The following is a 16,304-nucleotide window of genomic DNA, read 5'->3' on the forward strand; positions in this document are numbered from 1 at the left end:
TTTGATTGATCTACTTAAGAAACATCTTAAAACATTCTTATTTGTGCTTTTTCCTCATGTTCTGGGACTCCTGAGTTTGTCTCTATGTTTGTCTTGGCCATTACGGCTTTTGAAATCTGTAAATATTTTTAACTGCGTATTGCTTTTGATTGTTCAAGTGCTTTGTGACCCTGGTCTAGAAAGGTGTTTTACAAATCACTGTAACCTAATTACTTACTATTTATCATCCATCTTCAGTATCTATTTGTCAGTCTGTCCCTCTCACCAACTCTAACATAACGTTGCATCATTTCAGTGGTTTTTTAAAGAAGAAATCTCCTTGTCTGTGGTTTTGGTCACTTTATTCTGGTCACCTCTACGATCCATTAATCTCCGGCCAGGAAATCAAATAAAAGTGACTTTTAAATGAACAGTTTGAGATGTTCCTGGACCGGACGACTCTTGACCTCGCCATGGAAAGGTGGCAGCTCCACTGATCCCGCCGCCGCACTCTGTCATTACCCAATTCGAAGTCTCTGGTTAGTAAAGGTCGCCTCTCCAGATGACGCATGACAGCAGCCTCTGGCATCCCCTGGAAGTTTCCACCGTCCTTCACTGTTATTATCTGTAGGTCCTCTGCTCTGACACAGTGACGAGATGTTACATGTGGGAGGTTCAGCGTGTCAGAGATGACACACACGGCAGTTTGTTGTTTTTAACTTTCTCCTCCTGCGTCCTACTATTTCTCACCTGCGTGTTGGAAACACTGATGTGCAAAGGTCAGAGTTCATTCCTCCTCGTTATTCACTTTCTTCAGGCTCTGTTGGAGTTTTTTCTCTGTGGACGTCAATAACAAGGAATTCTATCTCCTTCCTCATAGCCTGAGGTTCTACCTGTCCATCATGTGCGACCGGCTTCCAATGTTGCGGTTTGTTCTCACCAAACACATGTATGAAGTGTCGCGACAAGTTACTGCTCGTAAGCCAATCAGAGAAGCGGTTTTCTTTGTTATTGGTGCTGGGAGGTAGAATTCCTCAAAAACTAATTGAAACTCATAGAGATAACTGTTGCTCTGAAGCATATGACAGAAGCAGAGATGGTTGATTACGAAACCTTTTCTTTTTTTAATACTTTTTACAACACGTAAAAGGATACTCTATAATGGACTCTTACTATACTATAATAGACTCCTACTACACTATAATAGACTCCTACTAAACTACAATGGACCCCTACTACACTATAATAGACTCCTACTACACTATAATAGACTCCTTCTACACTACAATGGACTCCTACTACACTATAATAGACTCCTACTATACTATAATAGACTCCTACTACACTATAATGGACTCCTACTAAACTACAATGGACTCCTACTACACTATAATGGACTCCTACTACACTATAATGGACTCCTACTACACTATAATGGACTCCTACTAAACTACAATGGACTCCTACTACACTATAATGGACTCCTACTACACTATAATAGACTCCTACTACACTATAATAGACTCCTTCTACACTACAATGGACTCCTACTACACTATAATATACTCCTACTATACTATAATAGACTCCTACTACACTATAATGGACTCCTATTAAACTACAATGGACTCCTACTACACTATAATGGACTCCTACTACACTATAATGGACTCCTACTACACTATAATAGACTCCTACTACACTATAATAGACTCCTACTAAACTATAATGGACTCCTACTACACTATAATGGACTCCTACTACACTATAATAGACTCCTACTACACTATAATAGACTCCTACTAAACTATAATGGACTCCTACTACACTATAATGGACTCCTACTACACTATAATAGACTCCTACTACACTATAATAGACTCCTACTACACTATAATAGACTCCTTCTACACTACAATGGACTCCTACTACACTATAATAGACTCCTACTATACTATAATAGACTCCTACTACACTATAATGGACTCCTACTAAACTACAATGGACTCCTACTACACTATAATGGACTCCTACTACACTATAATGGACTCCTACTACACTATAATGGACTCCTACTAAACTACAATGGACTCCTACTACACTATAATGGACTCCTACTACACTATAATAGACTCCTACTACACTATAATAGACTCCTTCTACACTACAATGGACTCCTACTACACTATAATAGACTCCTACTATACTATAATAGACTCCTACTACACTATAATGGACTCCTACTAAACTACAATGGACTCCTACTACACTATAATGGACTCCTACTACACTATAATGGACTCCTACTACACTATAATAGACTCCTACTACACTATAATAGACTCCTACTAAACTATAATGGACTCCTACTACACTATAATGGACTCCTACTACACTATAATGGACTCCTACTACACTATAATAGACTCCTACTAAACTATAATGGACTCCTACTACACTATAATGGACTCCTACTACACTATAATAGACTCCTACTACACTATAATAGACTCCTTCTACACTACAATGGACTCCTACTACACTATAATAGAATCCTACTACACTATAATAGACTCCTACTACACTATAATAGACTCCTTCTACACTATAATAGACTCCTTCTACACTATAATAGACTCCTTCTACACTATAATGGACTCCTACTACACTATAATAGACTCCTACTACACTATAATAGACTCCTACTACACTATAATAGACTCCTACTACACTATAATGGACTCCTACTACACTATAATATACTCCTACTACACTATAATGGACTCCTACTACACTATAATAGACTCCTACTACACTATAATAGACTCCTTCTACACTATAATAGACTCCTACTACACTATAATAGACTCCTTCTACACTATAATGGACTCCTACTACACTATAATAGACTCCTACTACACTATAATAGACTCATTCTACACTATAATAGACTCCTTCTACACTATAATGGACTCCTACTACACTATAATAGACTCCTACTACACTATAATGGACTCCTACTACACTATAATGGACTCCTACTACACTATAATATACTCCTACTACACTATAATGGACTCCTACTACACTATAATATACTCCTACTACACTATAATGGACTCCTACTACACTATAATGGACTCCTACTACACTATAATATACTCCTACTACACTATAATGGACTCCTACTACACTATAATATACTCCTACTACACTATAATGGACTCCTACTACACTATAATATACTCCTACTACACTATAATAGACTCCTACTACACTATAATAGACTCCTTCTACACTATAATGGACTCCTACTACACTATAATAGACTCCTACTACACTATAATGGACTCCTACTACACTATAATAGACTCCTACTAAACTACAATGGACTCCTACTACACTATAATAGACTCCTACTACACTATAATGGACTCCTACTACACTATAATAGACTCCTACTACACTATAATGGACTCCTACTAGACTATAATAGACTTCTACTACACTATAATAGACTCCTACTACACTATAATGGACTCCTACTACACTATAATAGACTCCTACTACACTATAATGGACTCCTACTAGACTATAATGGACTCCTACTACACTATAATGGACTCCTACTAAACTACAATGGACTCCTACTACACTATAATGGACTCCTACTACACTATAATAGACTCCTACTACACTATAATAGATTCCTACTACACTATAATTGACTCTAAAATCCTCCAATTTTCTTGATGCTTTATAATCTGGAGCACACGTACCACTTCTGGTTGTACTAACAGACCTCACCATCACTCCGTCAGGCCCGAAGTATTTCTCTGCAAGACTACGCAGAATTTCAAGACTCTGTAGTATTGCTCCCCGAGGTGTTACTCCAAGCATCCGTAGTATTACTCAACAAAGCTTCAGAAGTATTAATTAGCGAGCCTCCATAGTATTATTACTGTGCATTACTCCTTAGTATTTCTCCGAAAGACTCTGTTGTATTACTCTGCAAAGCTCCGTAGGATTACTCCACGGAGCTTCGTAGTATAACTTCTCAAGGCTCCATACTATTACTTTGTGAGAATCCATGGTATTATTCCACGAGGCTGCACAGTATTACTACATGGACCCTGTAGAACTATAAAGTATTTCTCAGCAAGGTTCTGCCGTATTACTATGCGTTACTCCAAAGTATTGCTCAGTAAGACTCTGAAGTATTTCTCCACAAGGCTCAGCTACAGTAGGTATTTCTAAGAGTACTTGTCATCCGCTGTGCCTTATAGTCCGATATATACAATATTTAGACTTAATTTCCATAATGAAGAAAATGATGCATTTAATAAATAAAACAGTTTGTATATTGAGTATATTCGTTGAGTATGTATTGAAGCCTCCTTGTTCAAAGTATTTCTTACTTACTTTACATGACTGGTCTCTACATGTATTTGACTCCGATGTTTTGTTGTGTAGTTTCAGTCCAAGCTTCAGTCGAGAACTATTTCAGTATTTCCATCCGTTCAAAACATACTTTAAATCCACAAAAACATTCTCTGGCTTCCTTCTGTCTTCGTAACACATTGTACCAGATGAACTCTCACATGGTCTGGTTGATGCTCAGTTTCTATTGGTCAAAGTTCCTTCCTTGAGTTTCAGATTCAATCTGCAGATGATCAAACACTGACGTTTGTTCTGAAGTTCACGAGGAGATGAAATCAGCGTCAGCCTGTGAACCAAAGTTACATTTTAACATGTTTTTTCTCACTGACCTGGCAAGACTCTGCAACAATCTCCCACACAGCAAAGATAAATGCATACCTAGAATTTTAACAACTCATCGTTGTACTTCTGAAAGGTCTGTCTCACAGGAGTCCAAGTTTAAGGTTTTGACATCTGATGGTTTAAAAAAATGTTCTTCTGTTCCCTGGTAGTATATTCAGGTTTTGTAATGTCATGAGCACACGCTCGGTTTTTAATACTTTAAATAATGTCTCCTCTATGAAGCTAGATTTGTGTCTTTATTATTCAGTCCAAAAATAATGTATCCTCTAGAAATGCCTTTGAATATAAATAATGTAATATATATAAATAATAAAAGAAGCTTCTGAATGCTAAAAATATATATCAGTGTTAATTGAATGAATTAGTTTTTGTGTTTGCGGAATATTTTGGGCTGGACATAATTATATACGGTCCAAACTATATTTTCAAATGCAAAAGTAAAATTGCCTGCCCCCAAATTTTGTTAAATACAATTAAAAAAAAATCAAAAATCTAAGAGTATTTAAAAATACAACTATTTTTTTTTATTCATTTTAATACATTTTAATACATTTTGATTAATTTTAATTAATTTTAATTAATTTTAATTTTTAAATTTTTAATTTAGAAACGTTCGGAATGTGTTTTGTTTTTTTTATTAAAGTTAAATAAGTTTTGAAGTATTTTTTTGTTCTGTTTTTAAAAGTTTTAAGCGTTTTTTGTGTTTTTGTTTATTGAAGCAACTTTTATTGAACAAGTCATCAAAGAAAACAGTTTTAAATCCAATTCTTTGATTTCTTTGAAAATGTTTTTTTATTTTTTATTTATTTATTAACTTAGGTTAATGTAACCTTTGATTTTACTGAAAATACTTTTTTATTTAGACCAGTGGTTGGTTGACAAAGTCTTTAACCCTTGTGTTATCTCAAGGGATACCACAAACACATTTGTTTACGGTCCTCCGGGTTCACCTTGACCCTGAGTTAACACAAGGGTCTAAGCATTGAGGAAACCCTGAGACTAATATAACTACCCGTACATTTAAAGTTACTTCACGATACGTATTGTTGCACACATACTCCTGTTGACATTTGAATGACAGCTGTCAATCATCCTGCAGGCTCTGCTGAAGGATCCTCTCTACATCGGCCTCAGACACAAGCGAGTGAGAGGCCAGGCCTACGACGAGCTGCTGGATGAATTTATGAGCGCCGTGTCCGACAGGTACGCTCGTTTCCTCGCTTGCTTGATCGCACGCCCACTTCCTTCGGGCAGATCGCCATGACGACCGTGATAGGAATGACACATGGAGCTCCTAAAAGAAGTATTTTAAGTGCTTCACCATTGACGGACATGTGGTGAGAACGACTAGATCCTTGAGTCAGAAGCGGAATAATCACAACAGATGCATTTGTAAGATTATTAAATTCAAAACTTTAGCATTTTTTAAATTTAAAAAGAGTTTTTCTTTAAGCAATATTAACTTAAAACAATTGAATTGAATAGTTTGAGTATTTAAAGGTTGAGTTTGTTGGTTTTTATATAATTTATAAAATCTAAAGTTTGAATTTTCTTTAAATTAAATATTTTATAGAATTAGAGTTTGTTGTTTTAATTTCAATGATTCTAAAATAAATTTTCTAAATACAATATATTTTTGGTTTTTATCCTTTTAAAATCAATTTATAGAATATTAAAGTGCCATTTTTTTAAATTTAATTTTAAAGGCTACCAATTAAAGAAACAATATATTTAGAAAATGTATTGTTGAATTATTGGAATAGCAAAATCAAACCTTATGTATAAAAATATATATTTTAAAAATATTTAAAAAAAAAAAATAATTCAGTTATTTAAAAAACAACAACTTCATTTAAAAAAATTAAAAAAAATAAAAGTTTGAACATTTTAAATATTAAATTCAACCATTCAACATTCTGATGGCACTGATATACTTTCAACGTGGTGAAAATGTTTTGTCTGCATCCGTTTTTCTAAGTTATATTTAAAAGTGTGTAAAAAACGTATTTTACAATGGGATGAAGAACAGGTGATACAATCGTGGTGGTCTAAATTCCATCTGGATTTAAGATGTTTTTTGAAGGATTTGTCGTAAACCTGTATGGCTTTGACCTGCTGCTCACGCGCCCCCCTCTGTTCGCAACTAGAAATAACAACAACAAATAATGATCAGTGATACCGTTCCATGCCTCTGCAGTGACTCTTGTTGTTGTGAATTAGAAATTGTTTTAGGGTTTTTATATAAGAATTAATTACCTGTAATGTAAAAACAAACGTTTATTTTTTTTGTTCATTTTTGTAGTCAAAAGAGCGACGCCATTTTGGACTCGTAATTATATTTGTCTATAGTTTTGACATGGAGTTCTTCATATTGCTTTGATTTAAATAATATTTTCAATCAAAAAACAAAATGGTTAAATTAAAAAAATGGTTTTCAGCCTGTTTTTTTTTATTGAAAATATTTTTTATATTTCAATATTATTATGTATTATTTATATTAATATTTCTATTTTATGATTATTATTTGAATGTATTTATTATTATAATTTATTTAATTGAGTTACACCATTTATAAAATATTTTTATATATTAAAGTGAACATAAAAGTACTTATAAAAAAGAATGTGATCATAGAATACTTTTGCCTCAACTTTAATAATTTTTCGTATTGTTGTTGTTAATAATAATAATAATTGTATTTATATAGCACTTTTTTTAACAGTGGTCACAAAGTCCTCAACAAAAAAGCAAACAAATACAGTTAAAAATGACACAATACATTAAAACAGCACAGTAATAAAACAAGATAAAATATCACATGTTCTATTCAAGGAAAATATTATTAAATAAAAAGATCAAATTCTGTTGTGAGGTACCCTTGGCTGGGGTATGCCCAGTCTTGGTGCTTTTTTTTTCAATTTTGAAAACGTATTAAGTTGAGTCAATCAATGTATGGAGTTGAGAAGCGTTTTATTGAGGAAGCTGTGAGTGAGTTCACAGACGCTGACATGACTTTGTACATGTGTCATATTCATACGGACACATGCGCCTGGTTAAACCTCATCGTAACCCGGCCGTCCAGAGGGAGCGGCCCCGGCACTGGGCCCCCCTCCAGCTGGCAACACGAAACCACAACTCTAATAACTAGGTAGCTGCTCAACTACAGGGAACAGCTTTGCTTTTTTCCCCCTGGAGGGAGCCGGATTGGCGGACAAATGAATAATTACGGGCTCAGAGATTGAACTTGTAATTACGGCTCGAGATTTTTCAGAGTAATATTGACGTTTGGAAACCAAAGTACCACGAACGCCAAGATATCAGATGTTCTCATCATCAATAAACACAGGACTGGAGGCACTCGGGTTAATTTAGAAATACTTCAAGGATGAGGACGTTATTGATGCGGTACTTAAGGTTTTTGTTTTAATCTCATTAGAACCAGTGCCGTGATTATTACATGAAAATGATTAAAAGAAAACTTTAATACTTCAAATGCCATGGGATCAAATACAGTTCAGTATTCAGGATTAATGAATCCAGGCAAGATGGATGGATGGATGGGTGGATGGGTGGGTGGATGGATGGATGGATGGATGGATGGATGGATGGATGGATGGATGGATGGATGGATGGATGGATGGATGGATGGATGGATGGATGGATGGATGGATGGATGGATGGATGGATGGATGGATGGATGGATGGATGGATGGATGGATGGATGGATGGATGGATGGATGGATGGATGGATGGATGGATGGATGGATGGATGGATGGATGGATGGATGGATGGATGGATGGATGGATGGATGGATGGATGGATGGATGGATGGATGGATGGATGGATGGATGGATGGATGGATGGATGGATGGATGGATGGATGGATGGATGGATGGAAGGATGGAAGGATGGAAGGATGGATGGATGAACTTTATCCGGAAACTTTCTTTTAAAATTGTATTTCGTTAAACATGTCTGGTCCAAAGGCAATGCAAGGGATACCACAAACAGATTTATTTCCAGAGCCTTTGGGTCACCTTGACCCACAGAAAGAAACCAACCTGGCTGACTTTAAAACAACCAAATATTAGAACAGGGCGTCTTCTCTCTCCAATTTATCTATGTTGTATTTTACATTACGTTTTAAAATAAACTTTTTTCTGTACTTGTTTTATCTAAATTACTTAATAGATTTGAAAATGGGGAAACTTTATGTTGTTTCACTTTGAATTTGGGACATTTTTGTCTAACGTTATGGGTTTTTTTCAATATGAAACTTTTCCTTAGTAACTATATAAACAAAGCTACATAAATGATAACATTTGAAGTGATGATATTTATTCGTTCCAAAGACCTGTGAGTTAAAATAAAACTATAAACTGATTATGAAGATATTTTCTACCTTATTTTTCACTTCTTGAAATGTAATTTTCTGAATGCTCCTCCCATGATGCAACACTAATAGACTCAGGGACTTAATCATTCCTATATGGAAAGGAAAAATAAATAAATTCCCTTTTTTATTATATATATATACACGTGTGTTTGCCATCGTGTTTTATTTTTAAGATCATTTGTATTTTTATAATGTCCTGTCACACCTTTTAAGTGTTTTTCCAGCATATTATTTCATCCCGTCTTTCCTTTCACACGAGGGATCTATCGAATCACCAGCTTCAGCTTCATGAGAGGTCCTCAAAACAAGCTTTAAACCAGCATTTTTATTTTATTGTTTTCCACAACAAATGGGAAAAGGTGTCGGGGATTTACAGAAAAGCCGCTTTAAGCCGAAACACTGTGGGAATGCTCATTTATTTTTTAAGAGCTGCCAGAGGAACAGAAGGAGAGGATGGAGGGATGGAAACGGGCAACAGAGGGGAGAGCGAAAAAAAAAAAAAATGCAGAATGCGTCTTTGTCTTTAATGACGTTTCGGGGATTTGAGAAATAATGTGTGCTGAGAGATGCCGGCCCCGCCGAGGGTGAAAGGAGACTTGGGATTTATGAAGGCCACAGCCCCGGAGCCCCCATGGGGACAGCAGTTAACAGACAGCCTGTGTGTGTGTGTGTGTGCACAAACACACATGGTGCTCACTGGTTCGACAGCTGTATTTGGACAGAGCACCCTTGTCTGTGACCCCCCGACTCGCTCGCATGAATGCAACCATAAGAATCACTTCTGCCCTCTTGGTCCCGGCCCTTCGGCCGTGAGAGCGTGACATGTGACTTCCTGTCACCTCAAGATTCAAGTTCCATCAAGACCCCAAGAGATGCTCGTCGACAACTTCCTCGTCGCTCAACGACGGGGATTTGCCTCTTGGGAGGGTTTGCGTGTTTTCTCCTGCCCGACTGTTTGTCATCACTTTAGCTGGAGTTCTGCAAGAGAGATACTGGACTCTTTATTTTTACGTTAAGACGCTATTGTTTCTCCCAAAAGCTGCGTTTTCCATCTCTCTGCCCTGAGAAGTTGTAAATGCAGTTAAATAGAATTAGGAATGAAGCTTCTCTGGTGGCGTCTGTCTGGAGTTATACTACCGAGTCTGAGGTTTGGTCGAGGCTTAATTCTGTCCAAAGGTGTTCCTCCAGTTCACTCTTTCAAGTCACCAGTGTAGACTTTTGTCCAGATATGATTTGAACTCTTGTTGATTTATTTGCACAACATTATGGTTGCATCTAATATTCATCTCATGTTCAGTAAACGTCATCTTGTCTAGTCCCATATATCAGCTCCTTTTTTGGTTCATGAACAGAATGACTCAAAATCAGATTTCCATAAAAAGTATCAGAACTGATTTTAAAAGTATGATCTGTAGTGTCATCACGATAGTGAATGGTTTCACTTCCAAAATTTGAATGTCGTGACGTTACATTTTTAAAGTTTTATATACTTTTTTGCCAAAAATTTAATAATTTCTATATTGAATTGTTCAATTTGTTCTCATTGAAGATGCAACGCTAATAGACTCAGGGACTTCCTCGTGCTATTAGACTGTCCATGTTATTCTTTGTATCCTTTTTCTTTGGGTTATTTTCCTTTGACCTATGTTCTTTATTCTTAGTTTTTGTTCTTTTTATTGCACTTGGTTCTTGTTTTATGAATCTATTGTCTGTCTGTCTGTCAGTCAGTTTAATTTTAAATTATTTAATTTAATTAATTGATTAATTCAAATTATTAAAAAATATATATTATTATTATTATTATTCAATCTTTAAATATATAAATTATTGAATCTAATATATCCATAAAAAGTAATTTAAACTTTCTCTACAGAAACTAATAAAAAAAAAATGTACTAAAGAAAAATATTCTATGTTAAAATGAAAATAAATTCAATAAAAACACATTTTAATTAAACCATTTAATATTCTGATGCCACTGATATATTTCATAAAAAAGTGCTAAACTTAGATATGGTCGACTTTTAGTGTTATAGTCTAGATATACTGTATATACATGTTTTTGGTTTTTTCATAATTAAGTTGAAAGCTTGGCTTCAATAAACACTGCACACAAATCAAATATTTTATTATTTAAGTAATTATCAATTTGCTTCAAGGTACTTAGGAGAGTAATGGGATTCAAGATTGTTGTTTGTTTCATTGAACAGTTGTAGAGGAAACTGTCATTTTTTGTCTGAAAGATTTTTAATTTGGAAAAGATTGAATTTTCTATGAAGTAACATCAGCCTGTGACTGGGTCAAGGGTCAGCCTCGAAATAAACCTATAAACTAATGAAAATGAGTCAAACACAAACTCCACGTGGGACCATCTTGTTTTAAAGATGCAAGTCCACGGATTCTGCTGAGTCAGTGTTTTTGTTTCATGTATTTTATATCCACCAAACTTTCTTATTTTCTGCCGACCGTGCTGTTTAATTTGAGTATTATAACGAGCCACAGTCAGAGAAGGCATAGCTTCATGTCTTAGTTAAAGTTAATGTATTTGGTTTTACTTTGACCGAACCATAGAACTTAGTGGGATGAACTAACTACGGCACCCACCTTTACTTATGGTGCCTACAAAATGGTCAACTCCCATGATGCCTTTCTACACATGATCTGGAGCTTGTAATCCATGCGTTTGTTTCTTCTCGTCTGGACTATTGTAACAGTTTGTTTTCATGTCTTAACAAGAAGGATCTGTCTCGTCTGCAGTTGATTCAGAACTCTGAAGCGAGAATTCTGACCCACTCTAGTAGAAGAACTCACATTTCTCCGATCCTTAAAACTCTTCACTGGCTTCCAGTTTCTTTCAGGATCAACTTTAAAATTCTGGTTCTTACTTTCAAAGCTATTCATGGTCAGACTCCTCCTTACATCACTGATCTGATCCAGCCTTACACCCCAGCTCGGGCTCTGAGGTCTGTGGATCAGAATCTACTTATGGTTCCACGCACACGGTTCAGGACCAGAGGAGAGAAATCTTTTCAGACTGTTGCTCCTAAGCTTTGGAACAATCTTCCTCTGTGTTTGCGCTTGATGGATCTACTGACTCCTTTAAGAAACATCTTAAGACGTTTCTATTTGTTCAGGCTTTTCCTTGAATTTCTGGAACTCCTGTGTTGTTCTCAGTATTATCTTGATCTTTAAAGTATGTACTTTTTAGAGTATTGTTTTGATTGTTTAAGCGTTTTCTGACCCTGGTCTCGAAAAGCGCTATATAAATAAATATTACTTACTTACTTACTTACACAGTCAATAGTGGTCGCCAGCTTGTTGGCTGGGCGGCAAAGCACTATCCAAGTTACTGTTACTGAGAGACTTGACACGCATTGAGTTTGCACATCGTCTAAATAGATGTTGTTCATTTCAATGATTGTATTTTTGATGTATTTTTACTAGACACCACCGTGTGACTGAAGTCATCCTGCAGCTCTGAATCACCAGCGAATCATTTGAACTCTCCAACGACCAAAATAAACATTTGTTTCCTCAATGGAAGTTTCTCTGACATATTGTCGGTTAAATACTTTTGGTGACAACTATTAACGAGCCTCTCTCGGCGGTTTCGTTTGCAGTTCCAAATCTTTGTTGGTTGTTTTTTTGTTGAACCACTCTTGAGCTCTGACGGGAAACTTTTTGTTCTCTGTATTGAAAAGCATATTTGAAAGGTCAACACAGGGAATAAAGGAGACACAAAAACCGAGCATGAACTATTGACTTACTACAAACATAGATGATTTCTTTTTTTTTGTTATGTTTTGGTCAAAGGATGGTAGCAGATGTATCATGAACTGGCGTGACCTCTCCAGAACATACAAGTGGGCACTGAACTGGATCTCGGATCCATCCTCGCCGGCTAGACTCCGCCCCCTGAAGCCCTCGGCTCCATAAAAAGTTTATGGTTTCTTTCTTTGTCTCATTATTTCTTTGCTGCTCTCGGATGCTTCGGTGCGACTCGGGTGCTTGATAGGAAACACATTTCTGCTCTGACGGTCACCGCGGTGTTTGTCAGCCAAGGCTCTCCAGTTCTGCGTGGAACTCTGGTGTCACAGAAGGAGGAAAATAAACTCTGCAACAACAGAACCAGAGCTTCACTTGAACAAATAAAGTCTGACAGGATAGGTTGAACCTTTCAAAGTAAAACAACCAGGTGACGTCCTTCATAGATAACCATGTGCTGAAGGAAAACTATCAAATACTTTCTAAAACTGCCCGTGTGGAAGTAAACACTTTTGAGTTGGCAAGTTTGCCAACTATTTACTTCCAAATATTCCAAAGAAATGTTGCCGGAAATGTTAATACAAATATATAATATCCAAATTGCAAATGTGCTGCTTGGCAGAGGTTTGTTATCTCTGGGTGCTTTTGCAGTAAAAGAAAAATTGTTACACAGATATTTTTCAAAAGCATTGTCTCAAATTATTTTTTAATATACATTTATTTTTGGGTGGTTGGGGCGAGCTTTCAAATCATATTTTATTTTATTATTTCTATTTCAATAAAGTGTATTTCAATTAAGGTCATCTATTTTTTCTTTTCAACAATTAACATTTAAATATTAAATTTTATGTTGCAATTAAACTGCCAGCCGATAGATGGCAGCAGTCATTGCATCCTCCTCAGCCAAGGGAACAATGAAATCAGGCAATGACTGGGGACGAGAGGATACAGTCCGGCTACTTGTAAAGCTGGTGTTTGAACGTGAAACAGTTTCTCTGTTTTAATATAGTTCTCTGAGGAAATTTAAAACAATTCTTAATTCTTTGAGAGTTTTCCGTGAGGTTTTTGTGCCTAATTATTATATGACTAATCATTTTACTTTGCATGCTGGGTAGGAAAAGTCACTCTGAGTTGCCACAATTTTAAGAATTCTAATACATTTCTTAACCCTTGTGTTATCTCAGGGTCAAAGTGAGAGAGTGGCAGAGGTAGTTCACTTTTACCCAGAGACAACACAAGGAATACGTCAAATACATTTGTTTTTGGGCCTTCGGGTCACCTTGAACCTGAGATAACACAAGGAATACGTCAAATACATTTGCTTTTTGGGCTATTGAGTGACCTTGACCCTGAGATAACCCAAGGAATACGTCAAATACATTTGTTTTTGGGCCTTCGGGTCGCCTTGACCCTGAGATAACACAAGTAATACGTTGAATAAATTTGTTCTTGGGTGATCGGGTCACCTTGAATCAGAGATAACACGAGGAATACATCAAATACATTTGTTTTTGGGCCTTCGGGTCACCTTGACCCTGAGATAACACAAGGAATACGTCAAATACATTTGTTTTTTGGGCTATCGGGTCACCTTGACCCAGGGATAACACAAGAAATACGTAAAATTCCTTTTTTTTGGGGGCTATCGGGTCACCTTGACCAGGATAAAACACAAGGAATACATCAAATACATTTGTTTTTGGGCCCTAAGCTAACACAGGAGTTTACAAAGTTTCCGTCTCTTTAAAGCAGGAAAGAAGCAACACTGCTGCTCAAAGTTGTTTAAAGTTCAATTGAAAGATGATTTTGTTGTATGAAGTTATTGGCCTGGCCTCTTGTTTCCTTCAATATTATGGTCTGGTGCAGGAACATGTTGTGAAGAGCTGCTGCTTCGTTGCACACGCCTGGGTGGGCTCAGTAAAGTTTGTGTTCGTGTTCGTGCAGGTTTTGACCTCCTCATTGTGTGGTGATCTTGTAAAGTGTCACAGTGGCAGGTGTCCGCTTGTCAAATCTCAATTAAAGACCGAGTTAAGAGGCCGTTTGTTTTTCCTGTGCACCAGTTCACCGCTTCCCTTTTGTTATGAAATCCCTCCTGAAGAGAATGTTTTGTTGTTTTGTAGAATAGATATTAGGCAGTTTTTTTTAGCTATTTCTGCTGACTCAGCAATATTAATGCATTGACAATACAAGCAACAATTTTCACAGTTTCTCAAGTCTGAAGTATTCTGAGCCTTTTTTTATATTTGGGTGTGTTTTTAAGCATCTTTATTCAACACAGATCCTGTTTGAGGTGCGGCCCTTGTTTCCCTTTCCTCCGTGACATTCTCCACATCTTCGGTTTCTTCGTTTTCCTTCAGCTATTTTAGAAAATGGCTCCACATTTCCCCAAGATTTCGACAAAACATTTCCATATGTATTGATATTTGTATTGTTTAATGTTCATAACAATATGAGCTGTCTTTGTGTGTGTTTAAATGAGACATATTTCTTAAATCAGTCCTTTAAGGAAGGGAAACAGGGGTCTAATGTTGTGGTATTATTACTATTGTTTTATGGTTGTTGCTGATATTATTACAAAGTACTTTTATTTCATTCTATTTAAAAACTTAAATTACATTATTCTATGTTGATTGATCTTTATTCTATTTCAATTTTCGACATCTCATCTTTTTTCCACAGGTACGGAATGAAGTGCCTGATTCAGTTCGAAGACTTTGCAAATGTTAACGCGTTCCGTCTGCTGAGCAAGTACCGCAATAAATACTGCACTTTCAACGACGACATCCAAGGTAACGACACACACACACTTGCAAATATCTCTACACAAACGAGTTCACATCCAAAGTGGTTTCATTTGAAATGTTATTTTAGGTTGTTTTTTGTTTGTTTTTAATCAAATTTATTTATTTTACTGCAGGCACGGCGGCAGTGGCCGTGGCTGGACTCCTGGCAGCTCTACGCATCACCAAGAGTAAAATGTGTGACCACACCGTTGTGTTCCAAGGAGCAGGCGAGGTAGATTGATCATGTGACCCATCAACAGTTGCTGTTTGTATGTTTGTGAAATATATATATACGTTCAGATTCATACAATGACTTTCATGGACATTCCTTTCTGATGGATGTCATGACTGTGATTTCTATAATATCTGTTTCCATTCACACGTTTTGAATTGTGTGGCTTATACAACTGGACTGATCTACGGCGTTTCACGGTTTGACGTGCTCTAGATGCCGCTGTAGGTAGGTAGGTAGGTAGGTAGGTAGGTAGGTAGGTAGGTAGGTAGGTAGGTAGGTAGGTAGGTAGGTAGGTAGGTAGGTAGGTAGGTAAAACTTTATTGATCCCTCAGGAGGTCTCCTTCGGGAAATTGTTTTTTTCCA

At 36.4% G+C, this 16,304-nt stretch overlaps 1 protein-coding gene across 1 annotated transcript in view; it reads left to right on the forward strand.

The window, feature by feature from the left end:
- The window catches only part of me1 (malic enzyme 1, NADP(+)-dependent, cytosolic), a 79,248-nt gene that overhangs the window by 57,805 nt on the left and 5,139 nt on the right, over positions 1-16,304 (forward strand). Inside the window, exons 6-8 of the mRNA XM_087805357.1 lie at positions 5,861-5,964; positions 15,603-15,712; positions 15,841-15,938. Of these exons, the coding sequence (XP_087661483.1) occupies positions 5,861-5,964; positions 15,603-15,712; positions 15,841-15,938 (312 nt within the window). The remainder of the gene's footprint in view (positions 1-5,860; positions 5,965-15,602; positions 15,713-15,840; positions 15,939-16,304) is intronic.

Source organism: Callionymus lyra, chromosome 13 (assembly GCF_982586985.1).
Source record: "Callionymus lyra chromosome 13, fCalLyr1.hap1.1, whole genome shotgun sequence".
NCBI lineage: Eukaryota > Metazoa > Chordata > Actinopteri > Syngnathiformes > Callionymidae > Callionymus > Callionymus lyra.